The following is a 26,786-nucleotide window of genomic DNA, read 5'->3' as shown; positions in this document are numbered from 1 at the left end:
TGGGGATGTTTCTATCAGTATTGTGTGCAAAAATAAAGGAGATGAATATGATTGACATCATGCAGGATGTTCCGAAACTTTCAGTTGAAGGTTAGCCAAGGGAAACATCATTGAATCAGGATGTGTAAAATGTTTGGAAAGTTGCAACAAGTTGCCGTATGATGGGTTGCTGTGCAGGAGCAGCAAGTTGATTCCCCACTAGGCTTACAAAAATTCATAATGCTGCACACTTGTAGGTGCATCTGACCACGAGGAACATCTGGGAGGAGTTTGTGGGTTGGAGTGGATAAAGATGTTGGGTTCGCAATAAAATTTCAGTTATGTGTTCTCCAAAGAGTGTTCCTGTTAATTCTCCAGGCCAAGCATGGCAAAAAGGAGGATTTGATTTATTTACATCTATTGTACTCTCTTCCATTGTGGCAACTGATCATTTGTCACAAAGGGTCGAAGTTCGGTTCACTACAGAAAGTGCTAATATGTTTTTGAAAAAGTGTGTTTATAAGAGAAGAGGCTTCGGATTCTATTCTCATAGACCTCAAAATGCAATTAATCTCCAAATTCATGACTAATTTCTTGAATAAGTGTGGGGCCAGTCATTTGAGAAAACCATTATATATACCTCAAACTAATGGCTTTGATGGAGAGGGTTCAGTAGGGTATTAGTGGGCTGTATGCAGGGTGTTTACAGAAGCAGGAAGAGTGCTGCTAAAGCTATTGAGTGGGATCTTACAGATCAACTCTTGTGGCTACAAGAAGGATCCTGTCTAAACTGATCAGAGCCAGGAAAGTGTTTTTAGAACTGGAACTCATGTGGCTGGTGTCCATTCAAGGAAGTGATCATTCAGTGTAAGACATGAGGGAGCACAAGGGGATGCAGATGCAGAAGCTAACAGGTGGAAGAAGAGTCAGTAAATGGGATTTGGGTCAGAATCTGCGAACCAGTTTTGGTAACTGATGTGCGCGCACAAGAGTTGCGTGGCTGTGAGAGTACAGTGGTGGCCCTTTTTTAATGTTGATGAAAGGGTTGCATTCTTTGCAAGACTATGGTGTGTGACAGAAGTATTCAGACAGTGATTCTGGTGGTATGCTAACAGGGAGCCAGAAGTGCTACAGTTTGGAACTGCAAGTCTTCCACCATTTTCCCAGTCTATATTTGTAGCAGAGGTAAAAGACCCGATGAATAGTGTCATATGTTATTTGCAGGCAATTACATCCTGTACTTAATATGCTATTGAGTTGTTATTGTTACAATGCACTATGTGTACTCCCTTATTTACTCCACCCTTGTAAAAACCATTACCTTTTTTGTTGAGGAGATGTGATGGAACTAGAAACTAATCTGTGATGCCACTGATTCGTGAATGTCTCTGTGTTCCATATTTGCAAGTTGGTCTTTGGCAAGCAGGGCAATGTGATGTGTCCCAGTAAGCTCCATACAACTTTGAAGTTGTGAGATTGTTCAGCAGTAATTTGAGTATGGTTATCTAGTTCACCATGAAATATGTTGGGTCTTTACTTTCTGCTTTTTACCTCTATTCCCAAGACTGTAACATAGTTCACATTTGCCCTGTTTTACAAATGTTTTGTTCTGTTGGCCTGTGCATGTTTTACCTAGTTTGCTTTTGTTGTTCTTGGGCGCAGTACCATTGCTTTTCTGTTTGTCTCTCTAGTTTCCCCTCTATAGTGGTGGCATTTACATCTAGATAGACCCCTTTTGATTAGCTCATCCAGTCTAGGTATGTTGTTCAGTACCCTCTTTAAGTGTCCATGAATGGCTCTCTGGCTAGTAAAGGTTGCTAGGAGGTATTTTGGTCAAGCAGTCTTTTAGGTTTCCTTTCACGTGGGTCTCTTCAATTTGGTAGCATCCTATTGTTCACTATACCTGACATCCAAATATTATGTGGCTTTCAGGAGCAGCTGTTAAGTCTTTGTTGCTGGGGACTCGTGCTCCTGCTTAACTGGGAGCGTTCTCTGTGGCTCTTCCTTTCATCGATTTACAGCTCTTGCCGTGAATCTGCGGTTTGACACACTTCTGTCCCTCCGTTTGTTCCTTTAAATTCCAAAATATTCTTGCTGTTACCACTCAGTGTCTGTTCTGCCTCACTAGCTGGGCATGATAGATACTGGATAACACAGCAGTTCATTCACTCATCTTTGTAAGAGACACAGTTGAAAGGCCTGACCCCTGATGGGGCAAATACTTTTCTCACAGGTTGATGATATCCAAAATCTCTTGGAGAGAACATACACAAATACGGCTCTTGGCTCAGTGAATACACGTATAAAAATATGATAAAGTTTAGCCATGCATGAGATTAATTACCCTCCATCTAATTTCTGCAGATCTGATAAACAGAGAAGGAAAGTGAATTCATTTATAGTAACATTTTGTAAACCCCTTTCAGTCCTCCCACTTTAAAGAAGGTTGATGGACAGTTGGGGGGGAGGGGTGCATCTTTGGAAGTGCTATTCCTCCTAGCTTTGCCTTATTGTTGATGTATATGCATCTACTGTGCTTTGCTTTTATTTTGGTTGTCCATTGCTCTGTCAGTGGTGGTAGTGGTAGAAAAAGACTAACAAAAATCGAGTAAGCATTTCCAGAATTCCCAGCGACTCCTATTTTTTATTTGACTCTTCCAAAAAGCAAAGACAATTTTGGTATTTTGTGATGTAAATGAAAATAAATGTTTCTTGATTCTTATAACATAGAATGAAAACCAGTGACATTTTTCTGTCGCCATCCTTCCACTAGATATTTGGCTGAGTTATGTGGCATTGGAACAGCCACAGTGGGAGCACCACGTGGAAGCAGTGCTTTATTCCCAACAGTGAGTCTGCATCATTTCTCAGTTGAATCTAGTTTCAGGTTCAAAATAATTATTGCTTTACCAGAAATCATCTCGTTTTTTCTATCCCACAATGGACCAAATAATAGTGAGCGATGAGACCTTTTAAAAAAAAAAAAAAGTACGTTAAAAGTAAAACAGTCATTTTCCATGGTACTTTAGACAAAATTAACACCCCAGATTAACATTTCTCTCTGCAGATAATGCACTATTAGCAAATTAGTGATTTAATCAATTGTGTTTACTTACATACTCCTATTAAATTGTATCGGCCAGGGAGATAGATTCCCGATATGTTTTTTTTTTATTAACATGGAAAATATAGATGCCCGATCTGAAGGTTATTTCAGCATTTAAGAGCTGAACTACTGAACTGAGTTTTGTAAATGTTTTAATTTAAAATATTTTTACTTTGCTATGTACCCGTATTTTCTTAAAATGGCACATTTTTACAGGGAGTGAAGTTATTATCCTGTCTGTATAAAGAGGCCATTGCGAATAGCAGCAACGAATTTTACCCTGTTCTCTTGTCGCTTTTGAAAACCTGCTGTGAACCATACACAAGGTAAGATTATGGAATTGTTTTGTGCCAACTGTGTCCCTGTATGTAAGCTTTTAATAATATCTCTTGCCTTTTTTCTAGACTCTGTGGAGGTGTTGTTATTATAATCAAGACAGGCATTAGAGTTACTAGTAGCATTTTGTCAAGCTGCAGCGGAAAGATTGCCTCTGCTCCATCAAGCTCATTGCGATGGCATGGTGAGCCTCAGCCATACTTTGATGATCAAATGGATCAAATCTACAAGCTTGTGCCAGTCTGCAAATGGCACCTAGGGGCATATTTATACTTTGTGGTGCGAAACTGCACAAACGCAGTTTTGCATCAAAAAGTTTTGCACCGGCTTGCACCATTCTTGAGCGCCAGATGGGCACCACATTTATGGAATGGTGCAAGCTGGCGCAAATGGTAGGTTAGTGAAAAAAAAAAAAATGACAATAGCTGGGTGGCGGTATTGGTATGGGAGAAGGAGGTTTTGCACCAAAAAATGACGTTAGGCAGATTAAAGTATAAAAAAAAAAAAGACTCTAACCAGGCTAGCGTCCTTTCTGACACAAAACCATCCATACCACATGACTCCTGTCTTAGAAAAGACAGGAGTCATGCCCACCACCCCAGTGGCCAGCACAGGGAACCAGGGCCATGTAAGGGTGCCATTTCAGGGCCCCCAATGGCACTTAAAAAAAAAAAAAAAACGTACCTGTACTTACCTGTGATGGGGTCCCCCATCCTCCGCTGTCCCTCTGGTGTGGGTGGGGGTGTCCCTGGGGAGGGCACCTCGGGGCTTATTCCATAGTGTTCTACCATGGAAATAGGCCCACAGGTCCCCTAACGCTTTCCCTGACCCAGGCGTTAAATAACGGTGCAAAGCAAACTTAGCACCATTATTTGACCCCTCCTTCCCCCATGCATGAATTTAGCACGGGGTGGTGGGGGGGATACATATGCCACAAAGACCATAGTCATTTTTTGCACAGGAACTCCTCCCTTGCATCTCATTGCCGCCAGGTAGATTTCCACGTCTAAAAAATTACTTTAACTCCATAACTTTGGCGCTAGACGGGTTTAGCGTCAAAGTATAAATATGGCGTTAGTTTTGCCCTGAATTTGCGTAAAAAAATGACCATATTCGGCACAAAACAAGTATAACTATTCCCCCTAGGGTCCAAATGGTGTTGTTTAGTTCTGTAAGGCTGAACTGTTGATAGATGCTGCATGGGGTACACGTTCAAAAGAAGGTGACCCCCTTTGCAAAATAGGGAATCTCCAGTGCACCTGCCAGTATTATTAAAGCATCAGCAGAGGGAAGGATGCCCAGGGTTGCAGAATTTATATTAAGCCGAGTTGGCGCACATTTAGCCTCGCCCTCCCCCTTTAGAAGGGGCGTGACTAGTTTCAGGTATCCTGCGGGACCAGCAAGTCATGCAGTAACATTCTACACTCTTTTGAGAAGGTCCACCAAAGAACTGCACTGCCAGTATTTGCTTAGAATGTTCCTAAAAGACCAACAAATGTATGTTCAGAGGGTGTTTTTTTCAGATTCCTATCCTAGTGAGATTGCATTCTTGGATTGTATTCAGTCCTTTCCCAATAAAACACAGAGTTATGCTGGGTATAATAAAAAAAATTGTATTCCTGAGGTGACTGAAAAGACAATACAAAGTGTGTGCAAATTGCAAAGCAGCCATTACAGCTCCAGCTCACCCAGAAGACAGGTTTGAATATTCTGATCCCCTTTGCTAGTTTGATCCCTTTGTTTTATAATAACTTATGTTATTTTGTATTTGTAAAGACCAGTGTCTCCTGGAAACGTGCCATGGCTGTATAAGTGAGTGACAGGAAATATTAGCAGACTTGCACAGTCGCAGAATGACAAAGCCAAGTAGTTTTTCCTGAAATATACAAGTTTAGATTCACATCTTAGAATATCATGTTAGGAATATTTACTTAAGAAAATATGCTGTTGGTTATAAATTACTCTGTGAATGGAATTGAGTGCTTTAAACTTTTTGCATTAAGCCCCAGCGGTTAAAGGAGAGTATTCAGGGCTGGCGATACGTAGTAAGGTAGTAATCAACCATGATTATTCTGATGTGCATGCAGTGTAGAGATTTCTGAACCCTGAAGCCCAAGGTAGAATCCCACTTTCATAATTTAGCCTAAATTAAACATAACCATTTGTAGCCATCATCATCATCATGAGCATCATAATCAAATATCTATAATCGACTAAAATAAATATAGAAAAATCAAATATATATAAAATCAAATAGCATAAAACAAAACAGAGATCATTAAAAGCTAAATCAATTAAACATCCAGAGACCCTCATGGCTGATCAAGTCAACCATTAAATGTCCTTCTGAGGGTGACTGCTACAGTTAAAAATCTGTCAGCTGGGGGGGAAGCAGGGTTGTGGGGGGAGGCATGGCTTGACTCCGACCAAGATGGTCACAGCCTAGTGTAGCTCTGCACCATCCAAACCCTCATCCCCCATCATCCGCTCATACATCCGCTCATATATCCGCCTCATATATACTAATATATAACCCCTACTGCCCTCCTGACTTGGTCGTGGTGAGAGAGTCGTTCTGCCCGGGCTTACGTGGACTGGGAGCAGAGGTGCAGTGGTGAGGCCTGCTGCGCTGCTCGCGGGATGGTTCTCAGCGACTTGGGTCTGAGCGTGGCCCAGCAGCTGGATGGAGGAATGTGGCCCCGGATCCCACGGCATTGGCCACACTGCTATTGAGCCAGGGCTGGACGGACGGCGAACCGCCCGGGAGCGGGGAGGCCCGCTGGGCATAGCTGGGGTGGCGCGTATGCCGTGGCACCCTGGGCCGCGAGGGGTGACAGGACTGAGGCATGTTGCGACCAGAGATACACCGTGGATGGGCGCAGGCTCCGAGTCAGGCCTGTGCGCTGGATTGAGGTGGTGGCCTGAGGACCTCCTCCGTAGTGCGTGTCGCCCATGGAGTTCCTGGAAGCGGTGGTGGCACGTGTGGCCTAGCCTGTGGGTAGCAGAGACTGAGAAGGAGAGGCGGCTCGGGGACGCCCCTGGTTGAGAGGAGAAGGGGGCGACCTGAAGGACTCGCCAAGGAGAGGCTGTTGAGAGAAGGCCGGTGGGATCCGGTGGGCCTACAGGTGTGGCGTCTGGAGCAGCGGGCCCCGTGTCCAAGTGAGTTGCTGTGTTGCATCCTCTGGGTATTCCCTGGGGACCTCCCACTCGTCTCTGGGTGCTTTACAGGGCCCTGGGACCACGATCCAAGGAGTGCAGGAGACAGAGGTTGCCTAGCGCGGAGTCAGTACCCGTGGGACCCTTGGCGCAGGTGGGGAGCAGGAATATTTAGATCCTCTGCAGGAACTTCCTGGCTACCCAGAGTAAAGGGTGGAGAACAGGCCATAGAGCGGCGAGGGAAAGATTTCCTTGGACAACACGTGTCTCTCTGGGGTACGACATGGAAGGGTAGGAGACAGCACAGGATCATCACTTTAGCTACCCAGTGTTGGGTGCTGGTGTGCTGCTCAAAGCCGGGAGACCCAGTGGGCTGGTGGCACCACATTGAGGTGCAGCTGGGGCAAGCACACCTTGGGACGTGGAAAGGCAGACTGATTCGACGGTGTGGTGCCTGGCGGAGGGCCGGGTGTCACATTTGCAGCCACAATGGTGCGTGACAAAGCTGCGGGCACAACAGCACAACAACAAAAAATCAACAAATATGCCAAGCAGAATATGTCCGGGACCGATGCAGGAGTAGCAGGCGGGACCCATGAGCTAGAGAGTGCCGCCCAGACAGCGACTACCCTGCAGGCCTTTGGAGATGTGAAGGTCACTATGGAAGGAAAAATGGGGAACTAACCGTGCATCTGGCTCTCATCAGCCAGGATCCCCATAACACCACGCATAGGGTGGAGGGGTGCCTATCGGAGACAGAAGATATGGCTAAATCACAGGGGGAATGTTTGGCGTACCTGAACAGCTTGTGAATCAACTAGAGGCCAAAGCAGAAGATGTAGAAGGCAGATCTGGAAGGAACGACCTACGAGTGGTGGGAATCCCCGAAGGTGCGAAAGGTGCTACCCCCTACTAAATTCATGTGGGATTGGCTGATGAGTTGGGTCCCCAAGGATGAAGTCTCAACGTGTTTTAGAGTGGAGCGCGCCCAGAGGGTGCTGATGGCTAGGCCCCCTATGGTGCCCCGCTAAGGCCGTTCATAGTGCAGCTGCTTAATTACGGAGACAGGGATGCAGTCCTTAGGGCAGCTAGATGAGTGGAGCCCCTGACTTGCCAGTCTAGCACAGTCATGATTTTTCTGGACTTTACTTTAGAAATGATCGGCATTGCTGCTGTACTTTTAGAGGCCAAAGCTAAGCTGGGGCTCAAATATATGCTCTTATTTCCGGCAAGACTTAAAATTATCTGCCAAGAAAAAACACTTTTCTTTGACACACCGGAGGCAGTCTGGCACTGGATTGAGAAACGGCCACATAAGACATTGTCCCTCAGTCCGCTATACAAAGTGAAGGCCCTTTGACGTCAGGACAGGATTGGCACACAGCACTGAGACAGCGGACGCGGAGAAGTGGGCGCCGCACACATTCGCTACACCATGGGGCGGCTACAGAAAAAAAGGACATGGCTACCTCTCCGGCGAGCCCAGGGACCTCGGCCGTTGAAATGAACTTGACACAGAGGTCGCTGCTGACTGCAGGGCAGAAAGACTGACCATTTGGTGGATTGTAACCAGAGACTAAGTATGCATGTTTAGGGGAATTCATGGGGGGAGGGGGGGGGACTATTTTTCTTGTTTTGGGGTGGGGTTCATTTATGCAGGGAGTGCTACAGGTCACAGTTTAGCCTGGTTGGCTAGGTCCCTTGGCACAACACAACAGGTACTTCTAGTTCGGGAAGTATGGGGTGGGAGTTGGGCCAGAGGGGAGGGGGGCGATTCCTTGTTTTTTAAAGTTCATGAGGATATGACAGCAGTATAGTGTAGTATACACCACAGAATGGCATGCACAGGGTTCATGTATATTTCTCAGTGGTAGACATCATTGCGATGGGGAGCACTGACCCAACCCTCTTCTGGGTAGACACACTTATAATACTGCCTTGGAATGTGAACGGAATTCTAGACAAAATCAAACAGGGGACCGGTCCTCCACTTGGCATTGAGAACTGAGGGGGACATTGTGCTTCTTCAAGAAACGCATTTAATGGGCAATGATGTTCCTTTCTTTGTCCGCAAGGGTTACTCATAGGCTTACCATGCGGGATTTCATAGGGGCTCCAGGGGCGCAGTGATACTGATTAGAAAGCGTACTTAACTGGTAGTTACACGCACCAGGACAGATGACATGGGTCGGTATGGGCTATCACAGGAACTCTTCAGGGCCAGCCCATATCAATTATAAGCATATATGCCCCACCTCCACTCGCCATGGGGTTTCTGGCTCAGTTGGGAGGGCTACTTAAGGATCTACCTGAGGGCCCCATGGGTGCTGGGAGGAAACTTGAATGGGGTGTGGAATCTCCATATAGACCGATCCTCAGCCGGGACTGGAGGAAATGGGTCCACACAGCAACCTTTCTATGTACCATGAATCTTGTAGATGTATGGAGGGTGCAACATCCAACCGAGAGAGGCTATACCTTCTATTCATGGGCCCATTGAACCTTTTCTAGATTGGATTTTTTTCTCATGCCCGCGAAGGAGTGCCATAGGGTGGCAGAGGTGAGATACTTAATGAGAGGACTATCTGACCACTCTCTGATAGAGATGTGCTTGACCTAGGACGTGGGGTGATACGGGCTGGATGGAGGATGGATAGGTGGTACCTTCAGCGGGATGACTTCAGAGACTTGTGCTGGCAAAGTAGTGAGCAATATTTTATAGAAAATCAGGGATCTGTGACCTCACAGGAGGTGGTATGGGAGGCCCAGAAGGTCTGCTTGAGGGGCCAGATCATCAGCTATGTGAAAGGTCACTGAGAGAAGAGTAGGCAGAAGATCCAGGACCTAGAGGGGCGCATTCTGAACCTGGAGGGCCACCCTGTCTCCCCACCTTAGGATCTCCTCCTGCGTGATCTAGCACATATGCAGACACTGTTGAGACTGGAATTTACACAAGAAGCACAGGGAACTTGGAAGTCCACACGCAGCAGAATCTACCAATGGGACGAGAAAGCTAGTAAAACCTTACACTGGCTGTGCACGCCTAGGGCGGGACTGGCTGCCATACCATATATGCAGCTGAGAGATGGCTCGAGGTTGATGGGTCATGGTCCGATGGATCAGGCTTTTGCCAACTATAATCGGGACCTCTATCGGGCAGACAGGAAGGGCCCGCATCTCCCCCAGTTTGTGCAGGATCTGCCGATCCCAATCCTCTCAACGGAAGATATAGCCTCCTTCGAGGCGAATATTTTGGCCGAGGAGTTAAGGGCAGCCTTGGCTCAGCTAAACCCTGGGAAGGCGCCTGGACCAAATGGCTTCCCACCTGAGTACTGGCATCTGGTGTGGCAGAAGGCAAGCCAGTTTATTCTGGAAATGTTCCAAGAGGCCTTGGAAATGGGCAAACTACCCCCAGATCTTCGGACGGCAGACATCGTAATGCTTCCTAAGTTGGGTACCGCTGGTCAATTCTGCGAAGACTTTGCCCTATTTCACTCTTGAATACAAAAGTTAAGGTGTGGGCGAGGTCGCTGGCCAACCGTTTGTGAAAGATCATTGATCATCTAGTACATTCAGACCAGTCTGGGTTTATGCCGACACAAGCTACGAGGCATAATCTGAGGCGAGTGCATAATGCTACCGCCCTCAGTGAAATGGTGGGAGAGCGCAGGGCCCTGCTCTCTGTTGATTTTCAGAAAGCCTTTGATTCTGTTGACTGGGCATACATGTTTGCCCTTCTCGAACTAATTAGTTGCTGACCCCGGTTTTGCAGCTGTGTAAGGCTCCTGTACACCAGCCTCAGAGCTCTAGTGCCCTTGGGGGAGGGGGTGTTGGATTCAGAGTTGTTTCCATTGGAGAGGGGTACGCGCCAGGGTGTCCCCTATCTCCCTTGTTATTTGCGGTCGTAATAGAGCCACTGGCAGCCTGAGTGAGAGTTGATCCATTATATAGGGGCTTCCAATGGGAGGATGTGGTATGTGACAGAATATCATTATAAGGTGACGATGTGGTCCTGTACTTGGGAGATCAGGAGGTATCTGGACCGAGGGCTCTGGAAATCCTAGAAATATTTTGGGAGTACTTAGGGATTTGTATTAACCCGCAAAAGTCTATAATTTATACCATACCCCTGTGCCCGACTGAAATGATGTGGGCAAATGGCCTTGTGATTCAGCCAGAAGGGTTTAAATACCTGGGGTTGTTTGTTACAGGGAGTGCAAATGGTTTCTTTGAGAGGAACTTGATGCTGCTGCTAGAGAGATTGTCTAAAGACATTCTGTTTTGGAGGGCTCTCCCGTTACCCCTAATGGGGCGCTCGGCCACTTTCAAGATGGTGGCACTACTGCGCCTTGTATACCAGTTATAGAATCACCCATTTCCCATTGCTAGGTCCTTTTTTCAGAAGGTGAACACCCAGTTGCACACGTTGCTATGGGGGTTTGGGGCCCCATGTATCTCCTATGAAAAATGCTGTTGACTGGTGTTTGAGGGGGGCATAGCCACACCGGAGATCCGGCTGTACTACTGGGCAGCACACCTCCTTATAATTAATAATTGGGGGTTTGGAGAGTTCACAGATCCGGCTTACGCTCTTGAGGGAACAGTCATAGGGGTGCGGGGTCTCCCACATCTGTTATACGGGGGGCGTGGAGGGAGAGCTGCCTCCGGCGACTCAGGTGGACTGCAGGCATGGGAAAAAGCAAAAAAGGCTACAGGCTGGGAAAATAAATTGACTTCAGAAACATCATTATGGCAGGGTACTTACCTCCTGCGGGTCACAGCCCTGCAGGGTCTTGCAGCCTGGGACCTGGTGGGGATTGCGACCCTTGGTGACATACTGGATAATGGCATATTGAAATCCTTTCAAGAGGGACTTTGCATTACATTGTACACAGTTTTTGAAATACCTACAACTCCAGCATGCCCTGGCACCCCCGCTTAGGGCGCTTCCGGAGGGCGCCTGAGTTCTCTTCCTTAGAGACCAAGCTCCGATTGACACACATGAAAGAACATAAGCGATCACAGACATATAAAATGCTCCTCAGGAATGTACCGGACCCCATGGAGATGGTGCATGGGGTTTGGAAAACAGATCTGGGGGATCTAGATGATGACGATTGGAAGGAGGCACTGGTGGCACCCAAAGAGACAGCCATAGCTTCACAGTTCAGGCATATTCAGTTTAAATTGCTCCATCGCCCTTATTATGCCAGGGCGCCCCTTCACTGCATGGGTTTTCGGGTCCCCAGCGATTGCTTATGCTGTGGGGATACACTGGGAAATTTAATTCACACGTTTTGGCACTGCTTTACTCTCACCAGTTTCTGGGAGAGTGTTCTGGGACAGTGGGAGGTAGTTTTGGGCTTGGAATCCAAGGGATCCCAAATTGATCCTTCTGCACATCACCGACGAGCTGGGAGGCACACAATATCAAAAAACACTTGTGGTTAGGATTGGTGCTGGCCAAGAGGGATATAGCAAAGGCGTGGAAGGAGGCACATACCCCCTCAGTCGAGGATTGGTCCCGAGATATGGATTTCTGCATGGGATTAGAAAAGCCCATAAATGTAGCAAGGGGATGTCCCCAAAAGTATTATAAAATATCGACTGGTTGGGCTGAGGCATGGTGGATATATCTGGATCCAATTCCAGATAATCCATGGATACTTATTAACTAATGCGGGGTACCCATGGACATTGAAAATGAGGAGGCATCACTGCCCAAACAGGAAAAAGGGGAAACAGCCACCCTGTCTGTATTGCCTTCTTAATGTCTGTTCCTGAGGCATGTCTTGTAACAATACCAATTCCTAATACTCCTATGTCTATTGATGTTTGTTTTGACTGTGGAGGACATAGACACCCTGATGTAACTGAATGATAAAAGTTAATAAACATTTTTACAAAAAAAATATCTTGCAGCTCACTAGCCTAAGAATTCAACAGACAGTCACTCTCAAGACAAAACGGCGGATGCACATGCCTAAAACTTCATCCCCTGAATAGAGGCACAATAAAATCCTTTTGAGGTTTGTACGACCCACAAAACATGACAATGTGGAGGGTATAGTGTGGAGACAATAAGTCATAACCATATTTCTGATGTCAGGCCATGCATTAGGGACCGCCAACAATGTAGGTAGTAAATGTAGCCTAAATCATGTTAGCAGAATCGATGTGACCATTTGCTAATAGATACCAAATATGGTTCAATATCGGGTGAGGTACTCAGGAGAAATGACATACGAACTGAGGACTTGTATAGGTCCTCGTCTTCTCTTAAAGACTGTCACCACATGTGAAAATGTTGACGGGTTCAATCTAGGTCAGGTTTTGTGATGGAACCAGGACATTCAAATATGGCCGTCTACCCATATTGACAAGACTCCCTTATATATTTCAACCATGAGATAGACTGCCATTTATCAGAAGTAAGACAATTGCTAAGGATATCCCTATTTAACTCTTAGGTCTAACCCTTATACTGACCTATCTTAAGAGAAGGCAAAGATCTAGGTCTCAACAAAACGTTAAACCCAATTCTTGATGCACAATGTAGGAAGCTGGTTCTGTATATACTATGTCCAAATGAGATATAGCGTGCAAGAGTCCAGGGGTACACCAGAGGCTTAACAGAGGCTAAGGTAGATAATACTAATGCTCTCTTATGTTGTAGTGTGGTTGAGCAGTTAGGCTTATCAGAGGGTAGTGCAAAACATTTGTTGTACACCCGCACAGGCAATAAAATGAAGCACACACTCAATGACTAACTCCAGACCAACTGTTTTTATATAGCAAAAATATATGTTGTAACTTTATTTCTAAAACCACAAGATTCAGGTTGCAGGTAAGTACATTTGCAAGTAAGTATCCAACATATGTATCAATACCACCTTGTTTCAAATTGGCAAGTTACATGGTTTTTGAATAAATAGCAATAATCTGTTTTAAAAGTTGACAGTGCAATTTTCAGAAGCAGTTCTGGGGGGAAGAACAGTTGGTACATTTTTAAGGTAAGTACAAGTTCTAGTCTCGGGGGTTAGGATGTCCACAGGTTGGAGTTAAAGTTAACCCCAAACACCCACCACCAGCAACATGGGGCTGGCCGGGTGCAGAGGTCAAAGTTGAGGTTGATTTAACATGAGCTCCTATGGAGACTGGGGGCACTCAGAATCAGGACTGCTTGCAGGTAAGTACCCGCCTATTCAGAGGGCAGACCTGGGGGGTTTAGAGGCGCATGGGGGGGCCACAGGTCAGCACCAAACACACACTCAGCGGTGCGGGGGCAGCTGGGTGCAGGATACAAACACAGGGTCGGACTCCCAGTGCTTCGTCTGGCTGGGGGGATCACAGAGGGGTCAACTGGATTTAGGCTGCAGGAGTCGTCTTGTTGGACAGAAGGGGTCGACCCAGGGTGGACACTTGCTCAGAATCACCTGGGGACCAGCTTTAGTTGGTTGGGCCTCCTGGACACAGGCTGTGGGGATTGGGTGCAGAGTGGGCAGGACTCGCAGATCCGGGGCGGTTCTGGAGTCCCTATGGGTCCCTGTCCTCCAAACCAATTTGGAGGATTTTGCAAGGAGGGGGTCACCTCAGCTCTGGGCACCTTAAGGGTGGTCCCAGCTGAGGTGGTCACTCCTCCTCCTGCTTGGTGAAGGGTCCCCGAGGGTGGCATAATACATGCTGCAGCTCTTGGGGATCTTCCCTGGTCACAGGGCCCTTGGTATCATGGGCACCTTTTACAAGGGACTTAACTGTGTGCCAGGGGTGTGCCAATTGTGGGAACAATGGTGCTGTTTTTTCTGAAAAACACACTGGTGCTGGAGCCTGGATAACAGGAACCCAGCACACATTAAGTCAAGTTGGCATCAACATCAGGCAACAATTGTGCGTATGTGGGAGGGGGGATAACCATGCCAACAAGGGCACTTTCCTACACACAGTATAAGAAGGAATGGACTGAGGAACAGTCATGAGACACCTACAAAATTTATTGTGAACAAGTTGCAAGGGGAAGACATTGCATTAACCCAGGGTGTCACAACCATAGGCAACCGAGGCCCACACCACACCTTATATACTTTCAACAGATCACTTATTGTTTTTTTTGCTCAACTGAGAGGAAAAAGCAGAACAGCAGCGGCAGACCTTAAAAACACATTCTTTTTACTTAATAATAGAAGGAACCAGTAAGAAGCACTGTCGGAAAGGGCCCCAAGATACAAGTAGGATGTGATCCTGGTGAGTTTGTGACCTTGAATGTGAAAGGTTCTAGTGTTGGTGTTCATAGGACCCTTCATCAAAATGACAACTTATTGAAATAGGTGGGCAGGTCTATTGCATCGTCCATAAAAGCCACAAACAAGTTCAATAGCTTTTGAAGCCCTGACACAGTTCTGGCTAGCAGAACCACACCATCTGCATAAAGTAGTGCAGGAACTAAGCAGCTCTCAACTTTAAGCATATCAATCACATGGAGCAGAGGGTGTGATGTGAGACCACTAGGATGAGGGCTGCTGTTTGGCTGTGGTCAAGGAGCAAGCAGATGTCATCTTGGGTGGCAAGGAGTGTGGTCTCCGTGCTGTGGTTGCTCCCGAAACCTGATTCAGAGATGTCCAGGATGTTGTTGTCCTCAATGTTTTTGCGTAGCTGTGCGTTGATGGCCTTTTTGATGACCTTCGCTGGGAAAGGCAGCAGAGAGATGGGGCTGTAGGTTTTGAGGTCCAGGAGGTCGGCCTTGGTTTTTTTTCAAGAGCGGGGGGATCTCGGCTTGCTTCCAGTCCTCTGGGAATGTAGCAATCTCCATGGAGCAGTTGAGAGTGCGGTGGAGATTCGGTGTGATGGAGGTGTTGGCTTTATTGAAAATGTGGGGAAGACAGAGGTCAGTAGTGGCTCCGGAATGGATGCCACTTATGATTGAGCGGGTCTCATCCTTGGTGAGGGTGGTCCAGCAGTGCAGGATCTGTGAAGGTTCGGAGGGTCCGAGCTGGAGGTTTGTTGGTGGGCTTGGAGGGTCTTGGAATCCAAAGCTATCGTAGATGTCTTTGATTTTTCGGCAGAAGAAGGTGGCTATTCTGTCGCAGAGGTTCTGCGATGGAAGGATGTTTGCTGCTTCCGATTGGGGTTTAGTGAGCTCCTTAACCATGGCAAAGAGCTCTTTGGTGTTCGGTGGCGCTGATACGGTCCTGCAGTGCGGCTTTCCTAGTCTATCTGATAAGGTGATAGTGGGATTTGATGGCGGATTTGAAAGCTACGAGGTCTTCAGGGGACTTACTGTTTCTCCATCTTTTTTCTAGCCATCTGCAGGTGAACCTGGAGTATGGGGCAGAGCCAGCTGACCTTCTTGAGGTTGTGTTTTGCGGAAGATCCAGTGTTGGAAATTCCGAGCTGAGATGTTTGCATCGATGGGGAGGAAGAGATTTGCTGAGGGTGTTAGTGAGCTGTTCCTTAGTAATCTGGTTTAATTTCCTGCTTGATCAGCGGAGTGTGCACGGATGGATGGTCGGTGTGGTGATGGATAAATGAATGTAGTTGTGGTCCGTCCAATGTAGCGTGAAGGTGTTGTCGACAGTGATGTTGTTGCTGGCGGAAAAGGTGGGGTTGAATGTGTGTCCAGCGTTGAATTTTGGCGGGGTGACCAGTTGCTTGAGGCCTAAATGTGGCGAGGTTCTCGAGCAGGGAAGCTGTGTTGATGTTGTTGCAGTTGTCAGTGTGGTAGTTTAGGTTGCCGGAGAGAAGGTAGTTTGTGGAGGGGAGTGTATGTGGAGATATGATGTTGATGATGGGGTTGTTGAAGACTGGACGGGGGCCCGGTGGCCTGCAGATGAGTGTGCTGTGGAAGGTGAACTTTGGGGTGACGTGGATGTGGAAATGGAGGTGCTCCATGAGGGGAGAGTGTTCTTCTGCATTGGTTGTCAGGCGGAGGGTGGATGTGTGTACGATGGCCAGGCCGCTGCCTGGTCAAGAGGGCCTGTCTTTGCAGAGCAGTTTGTAGTCGTTGGGGATGGTAATGGTGATGGTGAAGTCTGGTGCTGTTGCTGGGTACGTCCATGTGTCAGTGAGAAAGACGATGCCGGGCAGGTGGAGTCTAGCAGGTCCCAGAGTTCTATTGTGTTTGTGGAGGGAACATATGTTCATGAGGATGCAGCTGAGGCGCTCCGGGTGGGTGTTCGATGGCCCAATGGCGGGAGGATCTGGCGTTTGGTGTAGGATGAAGGTGCAGTGGCAGTGGAAGCAGGAGAACGGTCCATGGGTCTCTCTGGGTGATGCGAGATGGCAGGCGGTGAAGCGTCTTGTGTTCAGCGTGTGAAGGTCCCTGTGTTATAGCAATTGATGGGCAGAGGACCAGGGTTTGTGGCGCTGGGAGCAGTCCAGGCGGAGACAGGCTTGCGTTTGGCGTGCCCGCTGTACAGATGTGCAGCAGCCGCCATAAAGAAGGGGAGGGAGGCGGGAGGGTCCGGTCAGCTGTGAGGCAGAAAGGTGGTAAAGCGCTTTATGTGGGGCGCGCAGGGGCAGTAGGGAAACGGAGGATGAGGAGAGGGAAAGGCTCTAAATGGAAAGAGACAGGAAATAAAGACAACTAAAGATGACAAAGAACAGAAAAATAGGCAAAAATAAAGATGATAAGCACACATACTCGCAAACAGATGGCCACCAGGGTTGAGGCTCATGCGGGAGCCTGCAGGTGGAGGTGGGCCTTGAACTGAGAGTTAGGCAGGCTTTCAGTCCGATTGCAGCAGAGCAGCAGGTGGAGCTGCTCAGAGGAGAGCGAGCAGACGCTGACCAGGAGGTCAGAGGAGTCGCACTCTCACTGCACAGCAGTGATCATTAGAAAAGGGGAGGGAGGCGGGAGAGTCTAGTCAGCTAGGAGGCGGAAGGGTGGGAAAGCGCTTTGCAGGGAGGGAGGTGGAGCCACAAGGGAGCAGCTGCAGGGAAACAGAGCGTGGGTAGAGGGAAAGGTGCTAAAAGGAAAGAGACAGGAAATAAAGACAACTAAAGCACAGAAAAATAAGCAAAAGTGAAGATGACAAGCACAGATGGCCACTAGGCCACCATGGATGAGGCGCAGGCGGGAGGCTGCGGGTGGAGGTGGGCCTTGAACTTAGAGTCAAGCCAGCTCTCAGTTCGATCGCTGCAGAGCAGCAAAAGCAACAGCAACAGGTGGAGCTGCGTAGAGAATGAGCAGACGCTGACCAGGAGGTCAAAGAAGAACTTTTGTGGCTCCTGTGAGATTGATCTGAGAGCATGTATGAGATTTATACCTCAGTTTTTTCTTCAGAATATTTGTCCTTAAGACAAATTCTATTTCCACTCAACATCTCCCACAACTCTCTGTTGAGTGAGACAATTTCTTTTCACATTTAGGTTTTTTTTTCCCTGCAAAAAGCCTTCTCTGTTTGAGATGTGTCTCTCCTGTGACAAAAAGAAGGCTGTCTCAGAACCCCACAAGGTCTGTGTATTGTGTCTTCCTTCATCTTACATGGCGAAAGACAGCAGTATCTTCAAAATGGTGTATAAAATTATATTTAAGAAAAGGGAGGGTATCAGACTTCATAGAGTGCTTAAAACATGAAAGCTGAAGAAGAGAAAGTGGCTTGAAGACCCAACTTAGCAAGCATTTGTGCTTCATTAATTTTGCTTCGACAAGATTCTCCTCAGACTAAAGCTAAGACTAAAGCTAAGCAAACACATTGAATAGATCACTCCTAATATCATTCAATTAGCAACCAAATTGCCAGTGGAGAGGTAACTTACCCAGGTTGTTAAGATTCCAAAGTTCAACATCAAACAGCGGCAACAACTCACTCAAAACATCCACTCTTGCCATCAAAATCACCCTTGACGCCGCAGGAACTATGTCAAGAGAATGTGTCAGGCATCACAGTGGGTTCGCATAACTCTGCTGTAACCACCACATCACGTTTCCCATCAGTGGTGCGACTTTTGCTTTCACCACCCACTCCTCTGTAGGCACTCTGATTCAAAGCTAGTCACCATCAACAATGTCATCTAGGATGAAAAAAATAACTTCTAGGACTGGGGCACCATCCAAAACGCTGCAGAAGATGGGGCCTTCTCTTATGCCTGGACCCTCATTTTCCAAATTTTAAACCACTAACTCAGATTATACCCTTTGATGATCCTATTCAGGAAAGACTTCGTACCCTACAGTTATTACATCCAAGAATGGTATCAAAAACAACTTTTATGTCACCACCTTGTCTTCTTCCACCTAGGCATATGCCTAAAGGAAGAGTTCATATATCTCCAACAAACTCTTTATTATCTGACACTGATGATATCCATTCTTCATACACACCAACATCAGTGGCAGTATCCATCTCAAATATTGCCCGTGAATGACATCAGTACTTCCCTTAATGTCCTGATGAGGGATGCCTCCAAGCTAAATATTCCACTTGAAATGGTCAAGCCAGCAGTCTGGTATCCTCAAGACTATTCAATTCAAACAGTGACCAATGTTCTGGGATGCCACTGAAGTTGTCTTTAAGGCTTTCACTCCTTGGGATTGTGAAGGAAGGGGGGCTGAGGATGGGGCCACATATATTCATAGGGCTGATAATGTTACCAGCCAAAAGAGACATTAAAAATTATTGGAGATCAACCACTATACCCCATGTCAGCTATGGTTCTATTAGTGAGACCAGTTAACCAAATAAGGGGTTTTCCACATAAACACACCAAGATTTAAGATCTGTGGTAGGAACACTTTCAGTTGTCTACATAGCTATCATCCTGGACACTTTGCTAACGGTAGGCTAGCTTTGCAAATCAGGAGTCTTATTATTGAGGTTATGCTGTATGTAACCCTGGTTTCTGGGAATATTTTGCTTTTGTCAAAGATAATTGTTCCATATGTTTTCCTTATTGTACAAAACAAATCCAGAAAACGTTTAAACTGGATCACCAGTTGCCTTTATTAGTAGTGAATTGACAGATTTTATAGGCTGAGTGGTCTTTTGGTTTGCCATCAATTGATCTGATTCTTAGATGCTACTTCTTGAATTTTCCCTGGAAAACAGTAAGAATTTTACCAACCATCCAAAATGTATAATTTGAAAACCTTTGCAATTTATCTAAAATTTGCTTTTCTGTTCAGGCCCAGTTTGGATACCCTTTGCACCTTTATGTTTGTGTTTTGTAACTTTGTTTTTTATTTAGCGTGTGCTCGGAGTAATGCAGTAATCCTTTAGTGTTTAGACTAGGCAATGGAATTAATTTGCTTTGTGAAAACTTTTATTGAAGTACATGAAAAAATGCATTCCTCTTTTTCCTATTCTAGATTTATCTATGATTGGGTGTATAGTGGTGTTTTCAGAGATGTATATGGAGAATTTATGATCCAGGTGAACGAGGATTTTCTTCGGTTCAGAGGTATTTATAATGGCTTATTCATCTAATTGATCCCTTACCTAAATGACCTGCCTCATCTTACTCCTTGTTTTTGCTTTTATTCTTTAGACAGGCGTTACTGGACTCATGGCTATGTTTTGATTTCAAAAGAAGTGGAAGACTGTGTTCCGGTATTCCTCAACCATATTGCTAATGAGATCTACTTATGCGGGAAAACCATAAACTTGTTAAAATTGTGCTGCCCGGGGGTAAGTTCTCTACTACTCTGATGTCTGTTATCAGCTGTACAGCGATGTAAAAAGATTGACCATCAATCTTGTGTCTTGACCTCTTCATTCTAATTATGATACACAGAGACATTTTAATACTAAGGAGCCAAATCAAACATCCAACAAAAGTTTTGCAGTGGATGCAAAGTAAAAGGTTGATAAATTAAGGGATAGTGGAAAAACAGTAAAACAAAAATAATGAATTAATTGATGATCCGATGTCTGGATAAGATGAACATGTGATCCTTTTATAAATGATTTATAATTTATTGCTTTTTATAAATAATTTTTAAAATTATTACAAATAATGTGATATTCAAACATAATAAAATCTAGCGCTATCTTGATTTTTGTTCATGGGTATGGCTGTGCATGAACTTCCTTTATTTTTGGCAGCCACAGTACCGTACATTTTCCATATTGTCAAAGAAAGGAAACTGCAGGTTCCTTGCTTTCAACACATTTCTGTGCAGCCATCCCCTCGCTTCTCCATTCAGGAAGCTCCGTGGCAGCTATTGTCTCCATCCTTTTTTGCACAGAAACCAAGCTAAACTTCAAACTGCTTTGAGCTTCAAACATGCCATTCCAAGTATCCCATCAGAATATGAAACCACTCTCTGCCCTTTCATCTTGCCTGTCTTAATTGTTAAGTATTTTCCTTTTCGGTCCCAATCAAATGCATCATAATGTAGACAAAATGTCTCGCTCATTGGATCTCCCATAGATTAACTTGATTAAATAATTCCCTGCCAGGAATAAATCAAGCATGATGTCATTTTGTACTGTAAGCTTAGTGAGTGTAATTTATCAATTCAGCTAGTCTTGTATTAGGCTTACAGATAATACTGCCAGTTTTTATTGCCGTCCTTTTTTGTCTTAATGGTGGTATATTTTATACCCTGAGGAAGATACAGCGCCTCATTTTGTCCTGGCCATATATTTAGCTGCAAATCTGCCAACTGTTATATACATACAATCTATATAGTGTGCTGATTCTAACTCGGATCTTTTCCACACCTTTGACTTCATGCTATATCTTGGAACCCAGACTGCAAGAGTGGCTTTTAATCCTAAAATTATTCTTAGAAATACGTAGCTGTTCTTTGCATACACTTGTAAGTAACCCTCTAATTCTGTTCTGGCTTTCTCTATGAGTGTAACTTGCTTTGAATATGAAATGACCCTTCAGCTCAGCTGACTCTTCAATCTCTGGAGAATGCTGTGTTACACAGGTCCTTTGAATACACAACAGTGATCCTGCCAAACTACCCATCTCTCAATGGAAAACCTATATTTTGGAATAGTTGTCTAGATTTTTTTCCTGCATCTCTTCACCTGGCTGTGAATACTGCATCAGATGGAAAAAATGGCAATGAGATAGGAGTCCAAAACAATGTTTCTCACTTCCAAAGAAATTAGTTACCATGTAAAAACTATCCGGCATGTTAGGGACCTATCGATGGGGGGGCTTACTTCTAGACAAGAATCAATAGAATAGACACTCTTCACCCTGCATCGTCTGAAGTATCCTAGACTGCCTTCGGTTATGAGGTAACTAATCACTGAATTAACATCCAAATGAGTTTCCTAGATTCCTAAAATGTGAATGATCTACTGGGTTCAGTTCCCTATAAGTCTGAGTCGCCTTAAGGGCTTGATAACTTTGCCTCTTCTTCCACGCCCGCTGATGTTATATGCTCATCTCAGATACTTCCGATGTCACATCAGACTCTTGACTACCTCCTAGCGGGTCACCCTCCCAAAGGGATGATGTTCTGATAGTCGAGGTATCTTTGTTAGAAGCCCATGCTTTTTGTATTAAATTATTTCATCTATTGGTCTTTGGTATCAAAAGTCATTTCACGAAGGTTATACTAGGTTTCTGGTTACACTTACAGACCGGACTGACTGGCTGGCACATTTACATGATGAACTTTGATGTTAAACTACTTACAAGGATTCTGGCAAGGAGGTGCAGGTTTGGGGACTTGCAGCTATAATACAACTTGTTAATCGTATGCAGAGGTTGTGGAGATAACATTAAAAAGTTACTGTATTTAATAGATAATGTTGGCTAAGCACTCAAAAAGGTGATGTTGATATCATTGGATACTGAAATGGGGTCTGGTGACATTTCCTGGAATGGTCTTTGGCAACTTATAGATTAGAGCCCAAATTTCAAATATGGGTTCTTAGCTGATGTGAGAATCCTAGTGTGACAGTCAGAAGTCACACTTCAGTGCAGATATAGATAAAGCAGGGAGCCATACAAGGATGTCCTCTCTCCCCAATGCTCTTTGCCCTGACAGTAGAAATCCTATCCAAGAGGATTTGGAGAAACATAGATTAAAAAAAGGCATATTAATGGGTAAGACACTGGTCACACACCCATCCAGTTGGATGTCCTGAAGAAGAGATGGGAGGAGTGGGTGTGCCCTCTGGATGAGGTGGACTGGCAAGATGCTTATATGGCTCATCGAACCTTGGCAATTTTGGCATGGCTATGTCTCGTCCAATTCAAATATCTACATCAGGCATACCTCACACCTTATTGTCTCTGGAAGGCCCAGGTTTGCCCACCGCCTGCGTGTCTACATTGCCCGGGGCCAAGGGGGGACTTTTATTACGTGGTATGGACCTGCCTGGTCATACTGAACTTTTGGTCACATATCCTCTCCATACTGTCAAGGATGGTGTGATGACAGCTTGAACCTAACACTAGGCTTGCCTTATTAAGTATCCCTGATGATATGGGCGGCCCGTGGGGATAGGACACTGGTGGAACTTGGGACAATGCTGGTCGAGGGACATAGCCAAACACTGGAGGTCCCCCACCTCACCCCCTCTGGCAGCCTTGTGGAAAGGTATTGATTGGTGTGCAAAGCTGGAGGAGACAATCTATGCAGCATGTGGAAGCCCTCACAAATATTGAGAGGGTTTGGGGAAAATATGGGCCTGTTAGGGACTAGGAGTAGAGTATTAATGGCCAGGTCAGACATGCCAACTGGGAGTCGGGCTGAGGCGGTGGAACTGCTGGGAAGATTCTGTGTTGACTTGAATGTTGACTAGCAATGCTTGTTGAGGTAAAATCAATAAAAATTATTCCTATAAAAAAGAAAATGCATCTAGATTGGAAATTAAACTCGCAAACTAATGCTATATGCAGACCCTATAATGGTCATGATCGTTGAACCTGCTAAATCCATTACCTCCATTACTGAGCTAGCATAATATGGTGATGTTTTGGCATTCAAGATTAATCTAGTCAATTCTCAAATACTGTACCTCTTGAGCTGGCTGAACAAGTGGCTGAACTGAAGAGGGTGCTCCCTTTTCAGGGGGTGACAGAGTTGGCTTCCATAGGCGCTCATCTGACCTCTACTTTGGAGAAAACATTAAAGGCTAACTATAGCCCCTTCTGCAACCAGTGCAACAGGAGCAGTAATCCTAGCACATGGGTGGTTTGTCACGGTATGTAGGATTGCAGCAGATAAGATGGTGTCCATACTGAGGATGTTAAACTTTCTACAGGGCCCTCCTTCCAACACTCCACAACTTGCAGGAACTGATCAACAATTTTCTGTAGACTGAGGGAAAAAGTGAGATTGCCTAGGATCCTCATGTGAAAGCCAACTAAGGAAAGGAGTCCTTTGCTTTCCAAATTATATACAATGGTAAGTGGCATAGCTCCATTACATGGTAGAATGGGGGCAAGAAAAGTCAGACGAGAAGCAATGTTGTTTTGTGGACCAATTAATAGCAGGTATATGCACTGGGAAATTTCCCTGGCTATGGAAAAACACAGAGCATCGGGTTTGTGTTGTTCACCGGTGACTAAAGGTACCTTAGCAGTATAGTACAAAGTAGCAGTAACACTGAGATATGAACATGTTCCCTTCACCTCTGCCACCCCTTTCATGGGACCCCAAATTTTGCCCCCACATTGCATACCAGTCATTTGAGAACTGAAGCTCCAAAGGCTGCAGGAGTTTTGATGAGCTGCTCAATGACGAGGGGGTACAGCCCTTTGGCAGCTGAAAGCGCTTCTATCGTCTTGATGAGAGCAAATGCTTTCACTATGTGCAGGTCCAGCATTGGATGATGCACCCCTTGATTAGACCAATAGCAAACAGGTATTTGACACATTTTGAGAAATTGCTTATCAGGAAACAGGCAAATAAAAAGCTATTATGGAATATTGACAGACTCTTTTCATGCAATGAGTTGATACAGACAAGGCTGGCAGAAAAAAGGTGGGTGGAGGGTTCACATTTGAAAACATTCCATAGACAGAGCAGCCTCTGCAAAGGAAGCAGTGATCAAGCATTGTCAATACTGATTACACACCAGATAAGCTGAATGAATGGGGCTTGCGCAGAACAGATAGATGCTGAAAAACTGCGGTGATAGGGATACACGCATACACTTCCTCTGACTATGGCTGAAGAATCAGCTGTTCCATACTGTAATCCCAAAACTACCTACTTATATAATCTTAGGTCTGCCAAATAAACAAACTTACCCTCTACACTCCTCCAGTGGTGCTGGTGATGTATGTGGTGGAACCAGCCATCAACTTCCTATGCACTAAGGAAAGGAGCCATAACTTTAGGCTGTGGGTACAGAGAATTTCGGGAGCTGATTTCAATGGAGTGAAATTACATTCCCCCTACTTTCTCAGGCAGGCCACTGAACAGCCAAGCAGAGTGAGCATCTTTCCAGGAGCACTTGCCTGGAGATCATATGCCCTAGATATTTCAGAGTATTAGGGGAGCAGGCCTAATAAAATCATGAAAATGTTACCAGACCTGCAGATCTAGTGACTTGAATAATCTACTTGACCTAATTATAATGTTCTTGATTCATTATATGGTCTCACATTGTGTGATCCTGGGCAAATATTTCACCAAGCTGCTTTTTTCTCCATAATCACATATGAGTGCACCTTCAAATATGTAAGTTCAGCATGCCTGCTGTACATAAAACAATGTTTTATTTAATGGACTGAATATTTGCTCCATGAACAGTATGAATCTAGCCTGCATACAGGGTGCACATGACCCCTGCCTTGCCTATTACTTCACCAACAGCATTGTCATTGGGTTGGGTGAGGGGTAAGGAACGTTGCTCAGTTCGTGTTTAAAAACTCTCACTTTTAATAAATATATTACTAAAGCACATTTTCCATTGAAATAGCCTCAAAATGTCTTACTCACAAGCAGTTTTAATGCTAAAACTATATAGCATACAAATTATATTTGGAAATCAAGCTTCAGCACATATTTGTCATGTGTACATGACCAAGTAAAGTGTTCTGATTTTTGATCCTATTAAAATCTTTGTCCCCATCACACTTCTGAATGACAAGAACTTGGTTCCCAAACTGCTGATATGTATTGAAATATTTGTACTGTTAATGTATATACAGGGAGTGCAGAATTATTAGGCAAATGAGTATTTTGACCACATCATCCTCTTTATGCATGTTGTCTTACTCCAAGCTGTATAGGCTCGAAAGCCTACTACCAATTAAGCATATTAGGTGATGTGCATCTCTGTAATGAGAAGGGGTGTGGTCTAATGACATCAACACCCTATATCAGGTGTGCATAATTATTAGGCAACTTCCTTTCCTTTGGCAAAATGGGTCAAAAGAAGGACTTGACAGGCTCAGAAAAGTCAAAAATAGTGAGATATCTTGCAGAGGGATGCAGCACTCTTAAAATTGCAAAGCTTCTGAAGCGTGATCATCGAACAATCAAGCGTTTCATTCAAAATAGTCAACAGGGTCGCAAGAAGCGTGTGGAAAAACCAAGGCGCAAAATAACTGCCCATGAACTGAGAAAAGTCAAGTGTGCAGCTGCCACGATGCCACTTGCCACCAGTTTGGCCATATTTCAGAGCTGCAACATCACTGGAGTGCCCAAAAGCACAAGGTGTGCAATACTCAGAGACATGGCCAAGGTAAGAAAGGCTGAAAGACGACCACCACTGAACAAGACACACAAGCTGAAACGTCAAGACTGGGCCAAGAAATATCTCAAGACTGATTTTTCTAAGGTTTTATGGACTGATGAAATGAGAGTGAGTCTTGATGGGCCAGATGGATGGGCCCGTGGCTGGATTGGTAAAGGGCAGAGAGCTCCAGTCCGACTCAGACGCCAGCAAGGTGGAGGTGGAGTACTGGTTTGGGCTGGTATCATCAAAGATGAGCTTGTGGGGCCTTTTCGGGTTGAGGATGGAGTCAAGCTCAACTCCCAGTCCTACTGCCAGTTCCTGGAAGACACCTTCTTCAAGCAGTGGTACAGGAAGAAGTCTGCATCCTTCAAGAAAAACATGGTTTTCATGCAGGACAATGCTCCATCACACGCGTCCAAGTACTCCACAGCGTGGCTGGCAAGAAAGGGTATAAAAGAAGGAAATCTAATGACATGGCCTCCTTGTTCACCTGATCTGAACCCCATTGAGAACCTGTGGTCCATCATCAAATGTGAGATTTACAAGGAGGGAAAACAGTACACCTCTCTGAACATTGTCTGGGAGGCTGTGGTTGCTGCTGCACGCAA

General features: G+C 45.4%; 1 protein-coding gene across 3 annotated transcripts in view; it reads left to right on the top strand.

Annotated features, from left to right (window-relative positions):
* TUBGCP6 (tubulin gamma complex component 6) overlaps positions 1–26,786 on the top strand; it is a 518,646-nt gene that overhangs the window by 140,215 nt on the left and 351,645 nt on the right. For all 3 annotated transcript variants that reach the window (XM_069229637.1, XM_069229636.1, XM_069229638.1), the window contains exons 7-10: positions 2,753–2,828; positions 3,302–3,411; positions 19,881–19,972; positions 20,060–20,199. In XM_069229637.1, coding sequence (XP_069085738.1) covers positions 2,753–2,828; positions 3,302–3,411; positions 19,881–19,972; positions 20,060–20,199 — 418 coding nt within the window. The remainder of the gene's footprint in view (positions 1–2,752; positions 2,829–3,301; positions 3,412–19,880; positions 19,973–20,059; positions 20,200–26,786) is intronic.

The sequence above is a fragment of the Pleurodeles waltl genome, chromosome 4_1 (assembly GCF_031143425.1).
Source record: "Pleurodeles waltl isolate 20211129_DDA chromosome 4_1, aPleWal1.hap1.20221129, whole genome shotgun sequence".
NCBI lineage: Eukaryota > Metazoa > Chordata > Amphibia > Caudata > Salamandridae > Pleurodeles > Pleurodeles waltl.
The sequence above is the reverse complement of the archived record's forward strand: the minus strand, read 5'-3'. Positions and strand labels throughout refer to the sequence as shown.